The sequence below is a fragment of the Coregonus lavaretus genome, assembly GCF_964263955.1.
Source record: "Coregonus lavaretus genome assembly, chromosome: 10".
NCBI lineage: Eukaryota > Metazoa > Chordata > Actinopteri > Salmoniformes > Salmonidae > Coregonus > Coregonus lavaretus.
Window position 1 is genome coordinate 11,666,650 of NC_139997.1, and position 18,366 is coordinate 11,685,015.

The following is an 18,366-nucleotide window of genomic DNA, read 5'->3' on the forward strand; positions in this document are numbered from 1 at the left end:
AAATCTACTTGAAAATCTATGGCAAGACCTGAAAATGGTTGTCTAGCAATGATCAACGACCAATTTAACAGAGCTTGAAGAATTTTGAAAAGAATAATGGGCAAATGTTGCACAATCCACTTGAAACCTCTTAGAGACTTACCCAGAAAGACTCACAGCTGTAAAAGCTGACAAAGGATATTATACAAAGTATTGACGTGCAAATATTTATGTAAAATAGATATTCCTGTATTTCATTTCCAATAAATTAGCAACATTTTCTAAATGTATTATTGAAATACCATTATGGGTTATTGTGTGTAGATGGGTGAGAAAAAACATATTTAATCAATTTTGTATTCAGGCTGTAGCACAACAAAATGTGGAATAAGTCAGGGGGTATGAATAGTTTTCTGAATCTGAATCTCTGAATCTGAACCATGTTGATTCAACCAGTTTGTTCCTAGTGGGCTGACTCTATCCATGAGATGAAGAGGATCTTGCATATAATTGGAAACTTCTGTTTTACTGTTGATGATACATTTCCCTTAATTATTTTTGATTAACTTCATCGTGATATTTGTTATGAATAAAGTATGCTTAAAAAAAAGGGGGGGGGGGGGGGGGGGGGAGCATCTTTTCACTTTTTGAATAAACATATTGTTTGTTTGTAGAATGAGCAGCGACCCTACTCGGACTGTAAACTCTGTGTATTTAGAAACTACAGGTCCTCCGGAGTAGAATGGAGCCCAATTTCACTGGAACACAAAGTACAGGAAATTGTGTATGGTGAAATATGTATGTCCAATATGAAAAACGTACTGAACATCGTGTTGATTATAATAATAATAATATTCATATAGTTATTACTATTACAATTATTATTAATAGTAGCATTATAAATAATGTGTTGTTATTTGTATTACTGTTTTGACCATGATAACTATCTAGTAATCATTACTTTTAATGCTGTTAACAATAATATTCCAATATGAAATTTAAACTGATTGGCCCCCCCCCCCCCTTTTAATGTGATACATACAGAAAATGTTGTATGGTGCAATAAATTATAGTAGTACGCTAAAAAAAAACACTGTTGACCATTTAGGCTTGAAAAAATAAGAAAAAATAAACAAATAAATCACATCATATCGCACATAAATACTTTTAATTATTCTTTGTATGATAACTAGTATAAAATATATCTATACTAGTGCACATTTTCCATCATCTTCGCCTTAATTATTAATTTACAAAGCAGACAGGATGGAACTCATATTCTGAAAGATTTTTATAAATCCGTGACCCGGAAGTACTTAGTTATTCTTGTCTTCTTCACAGCGGTCTAGCTACTTACGTGTATTTCGGGATTTGTTTTTGCCCCCTATCGTCCAATTATGACTAAATTACAATATCTGAATGTGTATCTAACTGAACGTTTGATGCAAGCTGCCGAGGAGATACTTGGAGTGGTCGGAGACACGATCTCCGAGTACCAGGAAGAAATAGCCCGGACGAAGAGAGAAAACCAATACCTGAAACGACACTTGATCACACCAGTCTTACCTGGTATGTAGCTAGCAAGACTACTGTACTTTCTTCTCATTTACACGAATTATCTAGATAGCTAGAAACTACAGTATTTGACTCTGTAGGGCAGAGATGGACGGTGAAACCCTAATCTAATGTAGCAGGCGTAAAAAGACGCCTGAGCGGTTTTTCAGTCAGGGTTGCCAGGTGTACCTCTGAAAACCTGCACAGAAGGCCTGAAAACTAGCCCAAAAAATGTTTTCGCAGCAAGAGAGTAATGTTAGTTAACACATTTAACCAATAAACCCTTAGCCATAGTATATTGGCCATATACTACAAACCCCTGAAGTGCCTTGTTGCTATTATAAACTGGTTACCAACGTAATTAGAATATACCATGGCTTTCAACCAATCAACATTCAGGGCTCAAACCATCTTGTTTGCGCAAACCCATAACTATAGATAAATCCAACAGGCGATTTTGAGTGATGAAAGTTGGACAGAGGATCTCGAAATCTCTGTGCAAGAAACACTTGGATGAACTTCAAAAAACGAATGTTAGGCTATTTTCTGGTAAGTGTGCCGTTATTATGTGCCATATGTCAAATCAAATTTTATTTGCCACATGCGCCGAATACAACAGGTGTAGACATTACTGTGAAATGCTTACTTACAGCCCTTAACCAACAATGCATTTATTTCTTAATAAAAAAATGTTGAGAAAAAAAAGAGTAGAAGTAAAATAAAATAACAGTAGGGAGGCTATATACAGGCGGTGCAGAGTCAATGTGCGGGGGCACCGGCTAGTTGAGGTAGTTGAGGTAATATGTACATGTGGGTAGAGTTAAAGTGACTATGCATAAATAATTAACAGAGTAGCAGCAGCGTAAAAAGATGGGGTGGGGGTGCAAATAGTCCGGGTAGCCATGATTAGCTGTTCAGGAGTCTTATGGCTTGGGGGTAGAAGCTGTTGAGAAGCCTTTTGGACCTAGACTTGGCGCTCCGGTATCGCTTGCCGTGCGGTAGCAGAGAGAACAGTCTATGACTAGGGTGGCTGGAGTCTTTGACAATTTTGAGGGCCTTCCTCTGACATCGCCTGGTATAGAGGTCCTGGATGGCAGGAAGCTTGGTGTGTTTGGACCATGATAGTTCATTGGTGATGTGGACACCAAGGAACTTGAAGCTCTCAACCTGTTCCACTACAGCCCCGTCTATGAAAATGGGGGCGTGCTCAGTCCTCTTTTTTTTCCTGTAGTCCACAATCATCTCCTTTGTCTTGGTCACGTTTAGGGAGAGGTTGTGATCCTGGCACCACACGGCCAGGTCTCTGACCACCTCCCTATAGGCTGTCTCATCGTTGTCGGTGATCAGGCCTACCACTGTTGTGTCGTTGGCAAACTTAATGATGGTGTTGGAGTCGTGCCTGGCCATGCAGTCATGGGTGAACAGGGAGTACAGGAGGGGACTGAGCACGCACCCCTGAGGGGCCCCCGTGTTGAGGATCAGCGTGGCAGATGTGTTGTTACCTACCCTTACCACCTGGGGGTGGCCTGTCAGGAAGTCCAGGATCCTTGATGTTAAGACTACAACCCGTTATAAATGGCCTATTTGCGAGATTGGCTTGTTATTACAATAGGCATAGGCTACTGACTAAAATCTGGGTTTATAATTGCAATTCAACTTTGCCATGGTTTGCTGAGCTAGATGCAGGTAGCCTATAGCCCCTGATAGGCCAACGTCTCATTTCAGGGAAAAGTCCACAATGAAACTGACATTAAATGTAGAATGATACATTTGCGATAGAGCTGAGACTATGATTACAATTGACAACTTTAGGCAGGATAGCATTGGTGATTTCACTTCTTAAAGGAAAGGCGCTGGATTGGGCCACGGCAGTCTGGGAAGGAGAGGAGGCATTGGCACACCCCTACCCCACCTTCCTCGCTAGGTTCAGGGCGGTGTTTGATCATCCCACGGAGGGAAAGGACGGGGGTGAGCGTCTCCTCCATCTACAACAGAGAGAGGGGCCCGCGTCCGAGTACTCTCTGAGCTTCCGCACGGTGGCGGCGTCTTCCGGCTGGAATGAGCGTGCTCTGCGCACGGCCTTCAGGAGAAGCTTACGGGAGGACATCAAGACGGAACTCGCATGTCGGGACGACGAGATGGACCTTGATACCCTCATCACATTTTACATTTACATTTTAGTCATTTAGCAGACGCTCTTATCCAGATCGACTTAGTTATTTTTTTCTTTTTCATACTGGCCCCCCGTGGGAATCAAACCCACAACCCTGGCGTTGCAAACGCCATGCTCTACCAACTGAGCTACATCCCTGCCGGCCATTCCCTCCCCTACCCCGGATGACGCTGGGCCAATTGTGCGCCGCCCCATGGGTCTCCCGGTCACGTCCATCCGTCTTGACGACATGTTGAGAGAGAGACGGCATTCCCAACACCTCCCGGAGTCTCGACACTCACCCCATCTGAGCTATGGAAGCCGCCCTGCTTCCGAGTCCTCACCCATGGAGGTGAGCAGCACCCCGTACACCACCACGGACCACAGATCTCCTGGTGGCTCCCTATCTAGGCGGTATGACTCCCGTCACCGCTCCGTGAGTGTTACGTCAGCTATTAACACAAAACCATTGTTTTTAGTTCCCATAACGGTGATTGGTTATTCCTTCTCTTCCATTTCTACCGCAATGATAGATTCCGGATCAGCAAGGAACCTTATAGATAGGGAGCTGGTCTCTCAATGGGGGTTGCCCACCGTGCCACTGTCATCTCCGCTACACGTCACCTCACTGGACAATAAACCCCTTGGATCAGGCACCATTACGCACGTCACTCACCCCATCACCGTCACCATTCCCACACTACCGGAGCACCACGAGGAGCTGTCATTCCACATCGTCACGTCACCCCTTCACCGGATCGTCTTGGGATTGCCCTGGCTCAGACTTCACAACCCCACCACCAATTGGAGCACCAAGAGGATCACAGCCTGGTCCACCTCATGCCAGAAGAGCTGCCTGCTGGTGGTTTGTTGTTCCACGTCAGTGGAGAGTCCGGAGTCCACCCTCCAGCCCAACATTTCACGTGAGTACGCAGATCTCTCCGATGTCTTCTCTTCATTAAAGGCTACATGTCTCCCTCCTCACAGGCCCTGGGACTGCGCCATTGACCTGCTGGAGGGACAACACCCCCCGAAAAGTCGCATTTACCCCCTTTCCATGGCGGAGACTGAGGCCATGGAGAAGTATGTGGCGGAGACCCTGAAACAGGGGTTCATCAGACGCTCTACCTCTCCTGCCTCCACCAGCTTCTTCGTGGCCAAAAAAGATGGAGGACTGAGACCATGCATTGACTACAAGGGGCTGAACGCAGTCACCACCAAGTACCGGTACCCCCTCCCTCTGGTTCTGTCGGCCATCAAGCAGCTACGAGGGGCCCGGTACTTTACCAAGTTGGACCTGAGGAGTGCCTACAACCTGATCCGAATCCGGGAAGGAGACGAGTGGAAGATTGCATTCAGCACTACCTCAGGCCACTATGAATACTGCGTCATGCCCTACGGCCTCGCCAACGCACCTTCTGTGTTCCAGTCCTTCGTCAGTGATGTGTTCCGGGACATGCTGAGTAGACAGGTGGTGGTGTACAACGACGATATCCTGATCTACTCGGCTACGTTCGAGGAGCACGTCAGGGACGTCCGAGCTGTCCTACTCCGCCACCGGGAACACAGCCTGTTGGTGAAGGGGGAGAAATGCGAATTCCACCAACAGGCCATCTCCTTCCTGGGATACCGGATCAGTCCTCAGGGGGTGTTCATGGAAGGAGTGAAGACGGCTGGAGACTTTGACAATTTTTAAGGCCTTCCTCTGACACCACCGGGTATAGAGGTCCTGGATGGCAGGAAGCTTGGTCCCAGTGATGTACTAGGCCTTACGCACTACCCTCTGTAGTGCCTTGCGGTCGGAGGCCGAGCAGTTGCAATACCAGGCAGTGATGCAACCAGTCAGGATGCTCTCGATGGTGTAGCTGTAGAACCTTTTTAGGATCTGAGGACCCATGCCAAATCTTTTCAGTCTTGTTTTGTTGTGCCCTTTTCACGACTGTCTTGGTGTGCTTGGACCATGTTAGTTTGTTGGTGATGTGGACACCATGGAACTTGAAGCTCTCAACCTGCTCCGCTACAGCCCCGTCGATGAGAATGGGGGCGTGCTCGGTCCTCTTCTTTTTCCTGTATTCCACAATCATCTCCTTTGTCTTGATCACGTTAAGGGAGAGGTTGTTGTCCTGGCACCACACGGCCAGGTCTCTGACCTCCTCCCTATAGGCTGTCTCGTCGTTGTCGGAGATCAGGCCTACCACTGTTGTGTCATCTGAAAACTTAATGATGGTGTTGGAGTCATGCCTGGCCATGCAGTCATGGGTGAACAGGGAGTACAGGAGGGGACTGAGCATGCACCTCTGAGGGGCCCCCGTGTTGAGGATCAGCGTGGCGAATGTGTTGTTACCTACCCTTACCACCTGGGGGCGGCCCGTCAGGAAGTCCAGGATCCAGTTGCAGAGGGAGGTGTTTAGTCCCAGGGTCCTTAGCTTAGTGATGAGCTTTGAGGGCACTATGGTGTTGAACGCTGAGCTGTAGTCAATGAATAGCATTCTCACATAGGTGTTCCTTTTGTCCAGGTGTGAAAGGGCAGTGTAGAGGGCAATAGAGATTGCATCATCTGTGGATCTGTTGGGGCGGTATGCAAATTGCAGTGGGTCTAGGGTTTCTGGGATAATTGTGTTGATGTGAGCCATGACCAGCCTTTCAAAGCACTTCATGGCTACAGATGTGAGTGCTACGGTTTGGTAGTCATTTAGGCAGGTTACCTTAGTGTTCTTGGGCACAGGGACTATGGTGGTCTGCTTGAAACATGTTTGTATTACAGACTCAGACAGGGAGAGGTTGAAAATGTCAGTGAAGACACTTGCCAGTTGGTCAGCACATGCTCGGAATACACATCCTGGTAATCCATCTGGCCCTGTGGCCTTGTGAAGGTCTTACTCACATCAGCTACGGAGAGCGTGATCACAGTCGTCCGGAACAGCTGATGCTCTCATGCATGTTTCAGTGTTACTTGCCTCGAAGCGAGCATATAATTAATTTAACTCATTTGGTAGGCTCGTGTCACTGGGCAGCTCGCGGCTGTGCTTCCCTTTGTAGTCTGTAATAGTTTGCAAGCCCTGCCACATCCGACGTGCGTCGGAGCCGGTGTAGTACAATGCCATCTGAAGAATCCCGGAACATATCCCAGTCTGTGCTAGCAAAACAGTCCTGTAGCTTAGTATCTGCTTCATCTGACCACTGTTTTATTGACCGAGTCACTGGTGCTTCCTGCTTCAGTTTTTGCTTGTAAGCAGGAATCAGGAGGATAGAATTATGGTCAGATTTGCCAAATGGAGGGCGAGGGAGAGCTTTGCACGCGTCTCTGTGTGTGGAATAAAGGTGGTCTAGAGTTTTTTTCTCTCTGGGTTGCATATTTAACATGCTGGTAGAAATTAGGTAAAATGGATTTAAGTTTCCCTGCATTAAAGTCCCCGGCCACTAGGAGCGCCGCCTCTGGATGAGCGTTTTCCTGTTTGCTTATGGCCTTATACAGCTCATTGAGTGCGGTCTTAGTGCCAGCATCGGTTTGTGGTGGTAAATAGACATCTACGAAGAATATAAATGAAAACTCTCTTGGTAGATAGTGTGGTCTACAGCTTATCATGAGATACTCTACCTCAGGCGAGCAAACCTCGAGACTTCCTTAGATAACGTGCACGAGCTGTTGTTTACAAATATACAAAGACCACCACCCCTTGTCTTACCAGAGGCTGCTGTTCTATCCTGCCGATAAAGTGTATAACCTGCCAGCTGTATGTTATTAATGTCTTCGTTCAGCCACGACTCGATGAAACATAAGCTTTTGCAGTTTTTAATGTCCCGTTGGTAGGATATAAGTGCTTGTAGTTCGTCCACTTTATTATCAAGCGATTGTAAATTGGCCAATAGTATCTATGGCAAAGGCAGATTAGCCACTCGTCGCCGGCTCCTTACCAGGCACCCCGATCTTCTTCCGCGATATCTCCTTTTCTTTCTACTGCGAATGACTGGGATGCGGGCCCTGTTGGGTGTCTGGAGCAAATCCCTCTCGTCCAACTCATTAAAGAAAGATTATTCATCCAGTTCAAGGTTAGTAATCGCTGTTCTGATGTCCAGAAGCCCTTTTCGGTCATAAGAGATGGTAGCAGCAACATTATGTACAAAATAAGTTACAAACAATGCGAAAAAACACTGCAGCAATCACCTCCGGCGCCATTGTAAATACAGTGTATATTATTAGCCTAAATTATGACTATCCAATCTACTCATCACATTAGGAATAGTAGGCTATCTTACATAAGTTTACAAATGCGATAATGGATGCTTTATTATAAAGGTGCTTAGTGAAAATTAGCTTCCCTAAACTTCAAACTCACGCACCACCTATGCGCTAGTATACACTAAAACATAATGCAGTGCATATGGGATTCCACTTCGCTTTGAAGCAGTAGCGTTGCTGGTTCGGTCAAGGGGTTATCGGAGGGTCTAATTAGCCCCTACACCCTCCATAATTTTCACACCCCCAACTTTGGGAAACTTGTGCATATGGCAGAGGCAAGCGTGAATGCGCAAATGGATGGGCGAGGGGAAGGGGTGATATGGGATTCAGCCAGAGACATAGCTATGCAATTCCCAGAACAAGCTAGCTAACGCAATGGTGGTCTTGTCACTCAAGCGTCAACAGCTGTCATTACTTTCATTTACATCAATTATTGTTTTCTTTCCCCCAGCTCCTCAGCCCATTCTCTCTTGGGTCTCAGAGCAGCAAACTCCCCCTGAGCAACAGCACTGTGAGCAGGAGTGGAGTCCCGGTCTGGGGCAGAGGGACCCAGAGCCCACACAGATTAAAGAGGAACAGAGTGAACTCAGGACCCGTCAGGAGGAAGAGCAGATTCAAGGGCCAGAGGCTGATACCAAAGAAGACTCCATATCTATTCCTACCTGTGTGAAAAGTGACTGTGATCAGGAGCCACCTCAGCCCACACATCTTCCCCAAACTGTGGAGAACAGAGAGAGGGACTCTCTACTGACTAACACAACTGGACAGATCAAAACAGAACCTGATGGAGAGGGCTATGGAGTATCACTATCAGAACCAACCAGTAACTCCCATCAGTCTCAGCCCCTCTCTGCAGTAAATCCAGACTGTTCTAGAACACAGAGGGAGAACACTGAAAGTGTTCCTGATGTTCCGAGAGATCTAGTAAGGAGACCAGAGGAGGACACACAGACACACTCATGTACTCAGTGTGGTGCCGTGTTCTGTGCGCTATCCCAACTGGAGGCACACATGCTAGCCCACACAGTACCACACAGTGGTGACACTAGTCACAGGCAAATCCTCTGCACAGTCTGTTGGAAGTCATTCACCTCTACCAGTTACCTCAAGGTCCACCTCCGTTCTCACACTAATGAGAAGCCATTCCACTGTGGTGTGTGTGGCAAGAGTTTCAGCTACTCAGGGAGGTTCAGGGAGCACCAACGCATCCACACAGGAGAGAGACCGTACCGCTGCCACGTGTGTGGTAAACGCTTCAACCGGTCTGCCCATCTGAAAACCCACCTGAGGGTCCACACAGGGGAGAAACCCTACTGTTGTCCTGTCTGCGGGAAAGGGTTCAGTCAGTCCAGCCAGATCAAGGGACACCTCAGAACTCACACCCGAGGAAGGTAGAAGATGCCTTGGAGTGGAAAGAGCCCATGAGGAGATAGAGCCTTCTGTTCTCAAAGTACCCCCTTCTCTTCACTTCTACTCATTCTACATATAATTGTAACATGAGAGGACTATAGAATGCGTAATGTTTTGCAGACTGAGGCACCTCATGTCTGCTGTGATTTGAGAGAGTTGCTTAATACATTGCTATGAAAATACTTGACCCTCATGTATCACTAGGTTACATTAACTATGCTAGAGAGAAATGTAATGTTAATTTTGGTTAGATAAAAAAATATATATATATTCTTGATGATTTTCAATAGGAGCTGGTTGTTCGCCTTGCAAATAAACCAACTCTGTCATATTGATTAAGAATGTTTGGGAACATTTATTTCTGAATGTCTGTTTCTGAAGAAATAAACAACTTTAGCTAGAGTGATCAGTGGGACTATTGTTACAGACAACCTATTCCCACCAATGTTGTTTTAAAACAATGTTTGAACACTAGATGGTATACTTGAATTAGGTATCCTCCACCAAAGTGTTACAATGTTCAATATTATTGCCCTCACAGATCTTGCCAAGCAACATAGCTTAAAGTATACTTCTTATAAGCTTCCCAGTAAAGGATTAAAAACAATCAAGCAACCCAGAAAAGTGCTAGAAATAGCCCATATTAACATATGTAGCTTAAGAAATAAGGAAATTAAGTCAATAACATGCTTGTAACAGATGAAATTCATATTCTCACCATCTCTGAAACGCACATAGATAATACCTTTGATGATACAGTGGTAGCAATACATGGTTATAACATCTACCGAAAAGACAGAAATGCCAACGGGGGCGGTGTTGCGGTCTATATTCAGAGCCACATTCCTGTAAAGCTTAGAGAGGATCTCATGTTAAATACTGTTGAAGTAATATGGCTATAGGTTCATCTGCCTCACCTAAAGCCCATTCTTGTGGGAAGCTGCTATAGACCAAGTGCTAACAGTCAGTATCTGGATAATATGTTTGAAATGCTTGATAATGTATGTGATATCAACAGAGACATATATTTTCTGAGTGATTTAAATATTGATTGGCTTTCATCAAGCTGCCCACTCAAAAAAAAACGTCAAACTGTAACTAGTGTCTGCAACCTGGTTCAGGTTATCAGTCAACCTACCAGGGGAGTTACAAACAGCACAGGAATGAAATCATCAACATGTATCGATCACATCTTTACTATTGCTGCAGAAATTTGCTTTAAAGCAGTATCCAAATCCATCGGATGTAGTGATCACAATATAGTAGCCATATCTAGGAAAACCAAAGTTCCAAAGTCTGGGCCTAATATAGTATAAGAGGTCATACAATAAGTTCTATAGTGATTCCTATGTTGTTGATGTAAATAATATTTGTTGGTCTGTGGTGTGTAATGAGGAGCAACCAGACGCAGCACTTGACACATTTATGAAATTGCTTATTCTAGTTACTAATAAGCATGCACCCATTAAGAAGATGACTGTAAAAACGGTTAAATCCCCGTGGATTGATGAGGAATTGAAAAATTGTATGGTTGAGAGGGATGAGGCAAAAGGAATGGCAAATAAGTCTGGCTGCACAACCGATTGGCAAACGTACAGCAAATTGAGAAATCATGTGACTGCTGAAAAAAAAGAAGAAGAAACTACACTATGAAACAAAGCTAAATGACATAAAGAATGATAGTAAAAAGCTTTGGAGCACCTTAAATGAAATTTTGGGCAAAAAGGCAAACTCAGCTCCATCATTCATTGAATCAGGTGCCTCATTCATCACAAAACCCACTGATATTAGCAATTACTTTAATGACTTTTTCATTGGCAAGATTAGCAAATTTAGGCATGACATGCCATCAACAAATGCTGACACGACACATCAAGTATAACTGATCAAATTATGAAAGAGAAGCACTGTAATTATGAATTCCGTAAAGTGAGTGTGGAAGAAGTGAACATATTATTGTTGTCTATCAACAATGACAAGCCACCGGGGTCTGACAACTTGGATGGAAAATTACTGAGGATAATAGCGGATGATATTGCCACTCCTATTTGCCATATCTTGAATTTAAGCCTACTAAAAAGTGTGTTCCCTCAGGCCTGGAGGGAAGCAAATGTAATTCCACTACGCAAGAATAATTCATTGGACACTGTGTTAACAAACCTCCAAACGAGCTTCAATGCCATACAACACTCCTTCAGTAGCCTCCAACTGCTCTTAAACACTAGTAAAACTAAATGCATGCTTTTCAATCGAACGCTGCTGGCACCCGCCCACCCGACTAGAATCACCACTCTTGACGGGTCTGACCTAGAGTATGTGGACAACTACAAATACCTAGGTGTCTGGTTAGATTGTAAACTCTCCTTCCAGACTCACATAAATAATCTCCAATCCAAAGTTAAATCTAGAATCGGCTTCCTATTTCGCAACAAAGCCTCCTTCACTCATGCTGCCAAACATGCCCTCGTAAAACTGACTATCCTACCGATCCTTGACTTCGGCGATGTCATTTACAAAATAGCCTCCAACACTCTACTCAGCAAATTGGATGTAGTCTATCACAGTGCCATCCGTTTTGTCTCCAAAGCCCCATACGCTACCCACCACTGTGACCTGTACGCTCTTGTTGGCTGGTCCTCACTACATGTTCGTCGTCAAACCCACTGGCTCCAGGCCATCTATAAATCACTGCTAGGCAAATCCCCGCCTTATCTTAGCTCATTGGTCACCATAGCAGCACCCACCCGTAGTCTGCGCTCCAGCAGGTATATCTCACTGGTCATTCCCAAAGCCAACACCTCCTTTGGCCGCCATTCCTTCCAGTTCTCTGCTGCCAATGACTGGAACGAATTGCAAAAATCTCTGAAGCTGGAGACTCTTATCTCCCTCACTAACTTTAAGCATCAGTTGTCAGAGCACCTTACCGATCACTGCACCTGTACACAGCCCATCTGAAATTAGCCCACCCAACTAACTCATCCCTATATTGTTATTTATTTTGCTCTTTTGCACCCCAGTATCTCTATTTGCACATAATCTCTTGCACATCTAGCATTCCAGTGTTAATACTATTGTAATTATTTTGCACTATAGCCTATTTATTGCCTTACCTCCATAACTTGCTACATTTGCACACACTGTATATATATTTTCTGTTGTATTTTTGACTTTATGTTTTTTACCCCATATTTAACTCTGTGTTGTTTTTATCGCACTGCTTTGCTTTATCTTGGCCAGGTCGCAGTTGTAAATGAGAACTTGTTCTCAACTGGCTTACCTGGTTAAATAAAGGTGAAATAAAAAATAAAAAAATAGTAAAGCCCCCTTACTGGCTCAAATAGCCGACCAATCAGCTTGTTACCAACCCTTAGTAAACTTTTGGAAAATAATTGTGTTTGACCAGATACAATGCTATTTTACTGTAAACAAATTGACAATACTTTCAGCACGCTTGTAGGGAAGGACATTCAACAAGCACGGCACTTACACAAATTTCTGATGATTGGCTGAGAGAAATTGTGTTGTTATACTTCAATGCGGCTTTTGACATTATCGATCATGGTCTGCTGATGGAAAAATGTATTTGTTATGGCTTTACACCCCCTGCTATATTGTGGATAAAGAGTTAGCTGTCTAACAGAACATAGAGGGTGTTCTTTAATGGAAGCCTGTCCAACATAATCCAGGTAGAATCAGGAATTCCCCAGGGCAGCTGTCTAGGCCCCTTACTTTTTTCAATCTTTACTAATGGCATGCCACTGGCCTCGAGTAAAGCCATTGTGTCTATGTATGCGGATGACTCAACACTATACACGTCAGCTACTACAGCGAGTGAAATCACTGCAACACTTAACAGAGAGCTTCAATTAGTTTCAGAATTGGTGGCAAGGAATAAGTTAGTCCTACATATTTCAAAAACTAAAAGCCTTGTATTTGGGACAACTCATTCACTAAACCCTAAATCTCAACTAAATCTTGTAATAAATAATGTGGAAATTGAGCAAGTTGAGGTGACTAAAGTGCTTGGAGTAACCCTGGATTGTAAACTGTCATGGTCAAAACATGTTGATACAACAGTAGCTAAGATGGGGAGAAGTATGTCCATAATACAGCGCTACTCTGCCTTCTTAACAACACTATCAACAAGGCAGGTCCTACAGGCTCTAGGTTTGTCGCACCTGGACTACTGTTCAGTCGTGTGGTCAGGTGCCACAAAGAGGGACCCCGGAAAATTACAATTGTCTAAAAACAGGGCAGCACGGCTGGCCCTTAAATTTATACGGAGAGCCAACATTAATAATATGCATGTAAATCTCTCATGGCTCAAAGTGGAGGAGAGATTGACTTCATCACTACTTGTTTTTGTAAGAAGTGTTGACATGCTGAATGCACCGAGGTGTCTAATTAAACTACTAGCACACAGCTCGGACACCCATGCATACCCCACAAGACATGCTACCAAAGGTCTCGTCACAATCCCCAAGTCAAAAACAGACTAAGGGGGGCGCACAGTACTACATAGAGCAAGGGTGGGCAAAGTATGGCCCGCAATACGTTTCTTAAATGTATTAAATATGAGTATATTTGAGTTATGATTTTTGGCCTAAAATTACTCATTCCATGATATACAAACAACCTCCAATAGATGGCGTTGTAGCCTGGCAGCGCGCTCTGTATTTGGGCCTACAGTCAGATTCAGAATGCGCTCAGTCATCATAGCCACTTCATTGCTTGACGACTTTTGACCTGAAAAATGAGTGCTGCGAAAATGAGAAAAGTGGAATTTGAATGTCATTTGTTTAAAGAAGAATGGACAGCAAAATACATTTTTTTTACTAATACTGGACATAAGGCGGTATGTCTGATATGCCAGAAAGTGTTGCTGTTTTTAAGGAATATATTCTCAATCGTCATTTCTTTTCAAGCAAGCATGCTAACTAAGCAGATGGCTTCGATGTTTTTTCTATAGCACTGGATGAGAGTTCTGACATCAGAGACACTGCTCAACTTTTAATTTTTGTCAGCGGAATAAATGAGAACTTTGAAATAACCAAGGAACTTCTTGCGATGGAATCAATGATGTGAACAACCAGGGGCTCTGAGTTATGACAGGGCGTCTGCCTGCTTGGAAAATAGGAATCTACCGTGGAGCAAACTGACAAACGTCACAACAGATGGATCACCAAATCTAACCGGTAAAAACACTGGCCTACTAAAAAGATTACAAGACAAAGTAAAAGAAGAAAGCCCTAACTCAGAGGAATTTGTATTTCTTCACTGTATTATTCATCAGGAAGCCCTGTGTAAAAGTGTGTTAAAGCTGGAAAATGCTGTCAAAGTGGTTGTAAAACATGTCAACTTTATACGGGCAAGGGGGCTTAACCATCGTCAGCTCACTCAGCTGCTCAATGACACCAGGACTTGTTGTACCATTCAAATGAGCGCTGGCTAAGCCTGGGAAAAGTATTTAGCTGTGTGTGGGAACTGAGAGGGGAGATAGGTATGTTCCTTGATACGGTTGGTAAAGCTGACGACTTCTCCGAGTTGAAAGACACAGACTGGTTGGGCGACTTTGCTTTTGGTGTGGACATATTGGGGCATCTGAACGATCTAAATGTGAAATTGCAGGGAAATTGTGTTTTTGTGCATGAACTGTATTCCAACGTGAAAGCATTCAAGGCCAAACTTATGTTGTTCTCCAGACAAATGAGCAGCCGGTCTCTCACTCATTTTCCGACACTGACCGCACTGAACGCGCCCACATCGCAGTGCCGCACTGAGACATACAGTAGCACTTTGATCGACCTGCATGCTGAGTTTTCCCGCTGCTTCTCAGACTTGTATCATGCCCCCTGTCTTTCGACAGTGAGAAAGCACCACCAGACACACAATTGGAGCTCATCGACATCCATTGTGACAGTGCTTTGAAGGAGAAGTACAAAACAGCAACAATAGACCAGTTCTATGGCTCACTGAATGAAACAAAGTTCCCCAACATTAAAAAGCACACCCAAAGGATGCTTGTTTTGTTCGGGTCCACATATGTGTGTCAACAAACTTTCTCAGTCATGAATTACAACAAATCCAGTCACAGGTCAAATTTAACAAATGACCATATGTCAGCTATTCTGAGAATCTCTACATCAAAGATGACACCAGACTTTGATGCCCTTGCCAAGAGAGGTGACCAGCCCCATTGTTCACATTAAGACTCGAATAACCGTGACTGGGATAGGCAAGGATTATGCTTTTTATGGTGATGGTTATGCAGTGAGAATTATCCAGCAATGCACTTGGATACAGGTAATAACTAATCAGTCAGATTTGGGCTGAGGTGATTGGATAACTGTAAATATGTCTCACAATGGAGATGAGAAACGGAGGCTCTTACCATATGTTTCACTCAAATTTTAGAATAGTTTTTTTTTTTTTTTTTTTTTTACACATCTGCTGTTACATTTTGCATGTCTCATGTCATTTAATATATATATATTTTTTAGTTTGCATATTGTGACTAAGTTTGATTATACAATGGTAGAGATGCAGGATCTATGTGTGTTTGACTGTGTCTGTGATGTTATAAATTATATACATTTTGTGGAAAATGTGTTCGCAAAAAACAAGGGTAGAGATGGTACAAGGGTAGAATTGTTCTGCAAGCATATGTACACCTACAGTACACTAGTAGTTGCATGTCAATGTGAAAATGAATAAAGGCTTCACGTTTTGTCACGCATATAGAATGTGGCCCTTCACTTGGTTTCAAAAACTCAATGTAGCCCTTGAGCCAAAAGGTTTGCCCACCCATGACATAGAGGCATGGCAACATGGTAACTGATGCAAGCAGTAGAATCAGATTGTTAAAAAACTGATAAAAATACACCTTATGGAACAGCGGGGACTGTGAAGAGACACACACACATGCACAGACACACATACACATGATAAGACACGCACTCTACACACACGTACACATCAATATGTGATAGTGGAGTAGTGGCCTGAGGGAACACACTAAATACCTAGGTGTCTGGTTAGACTGTAAACTATCCTTCCAGACTCACATTAAGAATCTCCAATCCAAAGTTAAATCTAGAATCGGTTTCCTATTTCGCAACAAAGCCTCCTTCACTCATGCTGCCAAACATGCCCTCGTAAAACGGACTATCCTACCGATCCTTGACTTCGGCGATGTCATTTACAAAATAGCCTCCAACACTCTACTCAGCAAATTGGATGTAGTCTATCACAGTGCCATCCGTTTTATCTCCAAAGCCCCATATACTACCCACCACTGTGACCTGTACGCTCTTGTTGGCTGGTCCTCACTACATATTCGTCGCCAAACCCACTGGCTCCAGGCCATCTATAAATCACTGCTAGGCAAATCCCCGCCTTATCTTAGCTCATTGGTCACCATAGCAACACCCACCCGTAGTATGCGCTCCAGCAGGTATATCTCACTGGTCATCCCCAAAGCCAACACCTCCTTTGGCCGCCATTCCTTCCAGTTCTCTGCTGCCAATGACTGGAACAAATTGCAAAAATCTCTGAAGCTGGAGACACTTATCTCCCTCACTAACTTTAAGCATCAGTTGTCAGAGCACCTTACCGATCACTGCACCTGTACACAGCCCATCTGAAATTAGCCCGCCCAACTACCTCATCCCTATATTGTTATTTATTTTGCTAATTTGTACCCCAGTATCTCTATTTGCACATCATCTCTTGCACATCTATCATTCCAGTGTTAATACTAATTGTAATTATTTTGCACTATAGCCTATTTATTGCCTTACCTCCATAACTTGCTACATTTGCACACACTGTATATTTATTTTTCTGTTGTATTTTTGACTTTGTTTTGTTTTACCCCATATGTAACTCTGTGTTGTTGTTTTTATCACACTGCTTTGCTTTATCTTGGCCAGGTCGCAGTTGTAAATGAGAACTTGTTCTCAACTGGCTTACCTGGTTAAATAAAGGTGAAATAAATAAATAAAATTAAAAAATGTATTGGGTAAAGTGTTATGAAATGTACTGTCATGTAATATTTTAAATTGTATATAACTGCCTTAATGTTGCTGGACCCCAGGAAGAGTAGCTGCGCCTTGGCTAATGGGGATCATCAATAAATACAAATACCACCATACCCCATTCAAAGGCACTTCAATATTTTGTCTTGCCCATTCACCCTCTGAATGGCACAAATACTCAATCCATGTCTCAGTTGTCTCAAGGCTCAATTGTCTCTTTAACCTGTCTCCTCCCCTTCATCTACACTGATTGAAGTGGATTTAACAAGTGACATTAATAAGGGATCATAGCGTTCACCTGGATTCACCTGGTCAGTCTATGTCATTGAAAGAGCAGGTGTCCTTAATGTTTTGTACACTCAGTGTAGGTGGATCAAATACTGAAATGCTAAGATGATTGGAAAATGAACATGTTGCTTTCGGACCCTGTCGTTATTAGGTCCTGTTTAGAGGAGAAAATACAAGTCACTCCAAGGTTATAAAAAAATGTGTAAAGTGGTTGTCCCACTGGCTATCATAAGGTGAATGCACCAATTTGTAAGTCGCTCTGGATAAGAGCGTCTGCTAAATGACGTAAATGTTATGACTGTTACATTGACTGCAGTACACTTGATGGCTGGCAGGTAGAGTAAGTGCATCTGTTTAGGTTAGACTGTAATCAGTGTCAGCAAAATGTTTGAAGTTGCATGGATGAGGTAATGGTCAGTACTCCATTGTTATCAAAACATTCCTATTGATAAGATTAATCAATTTTAATCATTTTCAATCAACACCACTTCTCGACTGCCTCATTATACTGCAAAGCATAATTGTGACAATGAGTGCTTCACTGATTGTATTCAGAGAGAGAAACTCCTCAGGAATGGGTGTGAGTTCCCTGTGTTTCTGTAGACACACCATTACCAATCAAGTAGTCCTATTAACCGCCACATATCTACTGTGTGTGTGTGTGTGTCCGTCCTATCAGTAACCACAAAAAAGGAAATCAATCCGTC

General features: G+C 43.5%; 1 protein-coding gene across 1 annotated transcript; it reads left to right on the forward strand.

The window, feature by feature from the left end:
• Nucleotides 1–1,309: 1,309 nt before the first annotated feature.
• On the forward strand, nt 1,310–9,671 carry LOC311135524 (uncharacterized protein). Its single transcript, XM_084169534.1, has 2 exons — nt 1,310–1,548; nt 8,377–9,671. Exons 1-2 carry the CDS (start codon nt 1,377–1,379, stop codon nt 9,318–9,320), a joined length of 1,116 nt encoding a protein of 371 aa, XP_084025660.1. The 5' UTR covers nt 1,310–1,376; the 3' UTR covers nt 9,321–9,671.
• The last annotated feature ends 8,695 nt before the right edge of the window (nt 9,672–18,366 follow it).